Consider the following 5,000-nt stretch of genomic DNA (forward strand, 5'->3'; position numbering starts at 1 on the left):
CTGATATTCTGCGTGTGATGTCACTCAGCACTGTGTTTACGCCAGACGAGAGAAGAGGGCGAGGACGTGTCGAATGTAAGAAAACTCTCTGACTACCGCTGCCTTAAACACAGCACTGTTTTAAATGAACTTTACTGAGACGTGTTTGTGAAATGCCGCATTAACGCCACAGCGCTCGTGACATCACTATGAGTCAGAAACTTTTTAATGATGTCATCACCCATCCTCTGACACGCCCAGGAATTCCAAACTTGCACTTACTCCTTGTATCTTTATTTAGATTATTAGACACACACACACACACACACACACACACACCACTTGTCGAGCTGCAGTCACTCATTAATCTCAGAGTGCACTAAAAACGCAGGATTTACGTTTCAGAGTGACGTTTAGACGTTTTTACCATTAACACAGACGAGGTTTTCCGCTTCTGCTCATTCAGCAACTTTATATTTACATGTGTGTGTGTGTGTGTGTGTGTGTGTGTGTGTTTAGTAAGAGTTGGAGGAAAAGAAATAAGAAGGAAGGAGAGCACAAGAGAAAAGAGATATCGCTGTAGAAAAGATGAAATGAACTCAGATGTAAGCTTTAAATAAAGGTTTGTACTTTAAATATCTTGGGATTCGTTTCTCGTTTGCGTTTTTGTCGGAGAAGTTTTACGTCGTCGTGGCGACCGACGCATTGCTGCGTTATTATCGGATAAAAATCAGTCACGATTTTTAGATGATTATCGATACTACAATATGAAATAAACCAGGCTTCCTTTAGATTTATTTATTTAGAGTTCGGTGTTTTAGAGGACGGTAAAGATCAGCTGAACTAAAAGAAAAAAGATTGTATTTGTTTGTTTGTTTGTTTGTTTGTTTTGTTTGTTTGTTTGTTTGCAATGACAAAGCAAATACTCCCAATCAGACGTGATTGTTTGTGTACTGTAGCGATAATCATTAACAATCTTTATTATTTTTACACACTTCAGAAATCAACTGATGTATACACACTTTACTTATTCATTCATTTATATGCTTATACATAATATTTATATTATTTATTACTTTATAGAATTGATTTCATTTTCTTGCTTATTTTATTATACCAACATAAGCCTTATTTGTTTGTTTGTTTGTTTACTTGTTTACGTAATATCCATTTCCTTATAATTTTTTTCAACTTTTCATTTATTTATGTTTCATTTCCTTGCTTGTTTTGTTTATGTATTTATTTGTTTGTTTGTTTTTGTTTGTTTGTTTAATTTCCTTACTTATTTGTTATACCAAAATAAGCTTGCTTGCTTAATTAATAAATTTGTTTGTTTTTATTTAGTAATATGTTTCTTTTTTTTTTTTTGCTTGTTTTGTTTCACTAACATTACCCTAATTTATTTATTTTTTATTTATTTGTTTGTTTTCTAAGCTGTTTTACATCCTTGTGTAGTTTCCCCCAAAACATTTTAACTTAATTTATTTAATTAAATTTGATTTATTTCATGGTAATAAATAAATAAATAAATGTACTAAACTGTATCTGCTTTATCTCGTCGCTTCTTTTACCGCAGCCTCATCTACATTATCGTGTGCTGATGGAGAGTGTTCTTCTGTGATCAAGACTAATAACTAACCTTTACTAGTTCTACTAGTTCTTTTACTAGAAATCACAGAAGATGATTTATGAGCGAGAGTTACGAGAGATCGGATCAGTTTTCACCTCAGTATCCGGAGTAAAAATAAATTATTATATCAGAACCTGTAAAAGTATCGCTGTGACTTTCTCTCTCTCTCTCTCTCACACACACACACACACACACACACACACACACACACACTTACTCACTCGTACATGATTGAATGTTTGCTGAATTGAGGAGATAAAGAGACAGAGGAGCGACAGGAGAGCGCTGCGTGAGCGATTCAGACGGGAAATGAGGCGGAAAATAAGAGACCCGATTATTCTGTCTCACTCTCACAGATAAAACCTCATAACTGTCTCACTCTCACGGGGTTTAGACAATAATGACCTCATTACACAGAAACACACATCACACCATCAGGCCACTGAGAGAGAGACAGAAAGAGAGAGAGAGAGAGAGAGAGAAACAGATAGAGATAGAAAGTGAGAGAGAGAGGAAGAGAGAGGAAAGAAAGGAATAGAGACAGAGCAAAAAAGGAGACAGAGAGACAGAGCGAAAAAGGAAGAAGGAGACAGAGTGAGAGAGAGAGAGAGAGAGAGAGAGAGAGAGACAAAGTGAGAGAGAGAGACAGAAACAGATAGAGAGACAAAGTGAGAGAGAGAGAGAGAGGAAGAGACAGAGAGACAGAAACAGCAAAAGAGAGGATGAGAGAGAGAAAGAAAGGAATAGAGACAGACAGAGCAAAAAAGGAAGCAGACAGAGCAAAAAAGAAGGAAGGAGACAGAGAGAGATAACGCGAAAGTGAGACAGAGTGAGAGAGAGAGAGAGAGACAGAAACAGATAGAGAGACAAAGTGAGAGAGAGAGAGAGAGGAAGAGACAGAGACAGAAACAGCAAAAGAGAGAGGAAGAGAGAGAAAAGAAAGGAATAGAGACAGATAGCAAAAAAGAAAGAAAGAGACAGAGAGACAGAGGGGAAAAGAAAGAAGGAGACAGAGAGAGACAGTGAAAAGAAAGAAGGAGATAGAGAGAAAAAGAATAAAGGAGACAGAGAGAGAAACAGAGCAAAAAAGAAAGAAGGAGACAGCGAAATAATGCGAAAGTGAGACAGAGTGAGAGAGAGACAGAAACAGATAGAGAGACAAAGTGAGAGAGAGAGAGAGAGAGAGAGAGGAAGAGACAGAGAGACAGAAACAGCAAAAGAGAGGATGAGAGAGAGAAAGAAAGGAATAGAGACAGACAGAGCAAAAAAAGAAAGAAGCAGACAGAGCAAAAAAGAAGGAAGGAGACAGAGAGATAACGCGAAAGTGAGACGGAGTGAGAGAGAGACAGAAGCAGGTAGAGAGACAAAGTGAGAGAGAGAGAGAGAGAGAGACAGAGAGACAGAAACAGCAAAAGAGAGGATGAGAGAGAGAGAAAAGAAAGGAATAGAGACAGACAGAGCAAAAAAGAAAGAAGGAGAGAGGAAAAAAAGAAGGAGACAGAGAAACAGCGAAGTAGAAAGAGAGAGAGAAAAAGAAAAGAAGAGCGAGACAGAGACAGAGCGAAAAAAGAAATGAAGACAGAGAAGGCGAGACAGAGCGGAAGAGAGAGGAAGAGATAGAGACCTGTTTATTTTTATTTTTATTTTACTTTATCGTTATTATCAGCAGTTAAAGCTAGTGACTCAGATGTTAGCATCTAGAGCAGTAAATTGCAAACACTGAGGAGCGACTCGAATGCTAATAACTAAATTAGCATCTAAATAAAATGCTAGCGACTGATGACAACATGTCCGTCTGTAACCCAGGAGCTAACTAACCAACAACTAACCACAAACCTGAACACTAGCAGTTAACACACAGCGGATCTCGGTGTTAAACATCTCAGTGTTATCTGAACTGACCTGTGTGTGTGTGTGTGTGTGTGTGTGTGTGTTGTTTCAGTGACGGATGAGGACACGGTTAAGAGGTACTACGCTAAATTTGAGGAGAAGTTCTTTCAGACATGCGAGAAGGAGCTGTCCAAGATCAACACCTTCTACTCAGGTAAACGTTCTTCATTAACTCCATGACCGTGTGTGTGTGTGTGTGTGTGTGTGTGTGTGTGTGTGCTGATTCGGATTAAAGGGTGTGAGAAACGTTTCCCTCGAAACATTTCACTAAGAGCGCTTTCTCACTCATTAATCCGTCGAGTTGTCGAGTCCGAATCAGACTGAAATTGATTCTTTTGATTCGTTTGCTAGTTGGTTTGGTTTCATTCTGAACGTAATGAAATAAACCAAAACATAAAAAATTAAAAAAATAAAAAAACATCCTCATAACTCTTGCATTCATTGCTGGGCTGCACGATTTTGAAGAAAAGTGCGATACGCGATAACTTGTTAAATAATGCGATATGCGGTACAATAATGCTACAAGTGTGTAAATTTAATTTAAATAATATTTATATATATTTTAATATATTTAAAAACTGCAAGTGACATAACTATCTAACCAGCATACATGTTTCGTGTTTTTTTGAGGAAAAGAAAGCATTTTCTGCTATCTGTGTCGCCTAAAACTTTGACTTTTTGTAACTTTTTGAAGGATTAAAATCATTAATTTATCGCATATCACACTATTTACATTCTTTATCGACTGTGTGTAGAAATCACCAGAGTGCGGAGAACACGGAGCCGCGCTGAAGAAAAGATTTGATAATTATATAAATAATGAGTTTAAAACATTTTGTGTTGAATACAGAGTTTATTTTCTCGCAGTCTCCTGTGCTTTGACTCGCTTTAGCAGCTCAGACCTACAGCTAAACACTGCAACCCAAAACACACGGCAGTTTTGATTCACTTCCTGCAATCGAGTCGATTCAGAGTCGATTCAGAGTCGATTCAGAGTCACATTGCTTTTTCACGGTTCACTTGGAAGCAGACCGAGACCAGGATCTCCGAGTTCTCACCTGAATAAATAACCTGGGTTCTGTTCAAACAGACTAAACACTGTGTGTGTGTGTGTGTGTGTGTGTGTGTGTGTTGATCAGCAGTTTGCATGTCCTTAACGGAGTGTGTGACCTTCAGCACACAGCTAACACACTCCTCTGAAATACACAGCTTTATTTTTAACTCGTGTTCGTAATATTTACTGACGTTCAGGTTTAGTGTCGCATGATAAGTGAGTGATAAATCGTGTGTATGTGGGACAGAGTGTGTTTAAGAGTGTGTTTAAGAGTGTGTGTGTGTGTGTGTGTGTGTGTGTGTGTGTGGACATAACGATCAGCTGGTGATGACACAAACCTCTTCTGGGAAGTGTTGCATCGGCAGCAATGTGTCTAAACCTCAAACACACTCGTATTGTCCCAACAGAATGGTGCTGAGCACACATACACACACACACACACGAACA

The 5,000-nt window shown here is 38.2% G+C and overlaps 1 protein-coding gene across 1 annotated transcript in view; it reads left to right on the forward strand.

Annotated features, from left to right (window-relative positions):
* xpr1a (xenotropic and polytropic retrovirus receptor 1a) overlaps window positions 1-5,000 on the forward strand; it is a 69,499-nt gene that overhangs the window by 43,707 nt on the left and 20,792 nt on the right. The window contains exon 3 of the mRNA XM_034306566.2: window positions 3,552-3,653. Coding sequence (XP_034162457.2) covers window positions 3,552-3,653 — 102 coding nt within the window. The remainder of the gene's footprint in view (window positions 1-3,551; window positions 3,654-5,000) is intronic.

This window comes from Pangasianodon hypophthalmus, chromosome 8 (genome assembly GCF_027358585.1).
Source record: "Pangasianodon hypophthalmus isolate fPanHyp1 chromosome 8, fPanHyp1.pri, whole genome shotgun sequence".
NCBI lineage: Eukaryota > Metazoa > Chordata > Actinopteri > Siluriformes > Pangasiidae > Pangasianodon > Pangasianodon hypophthalmus.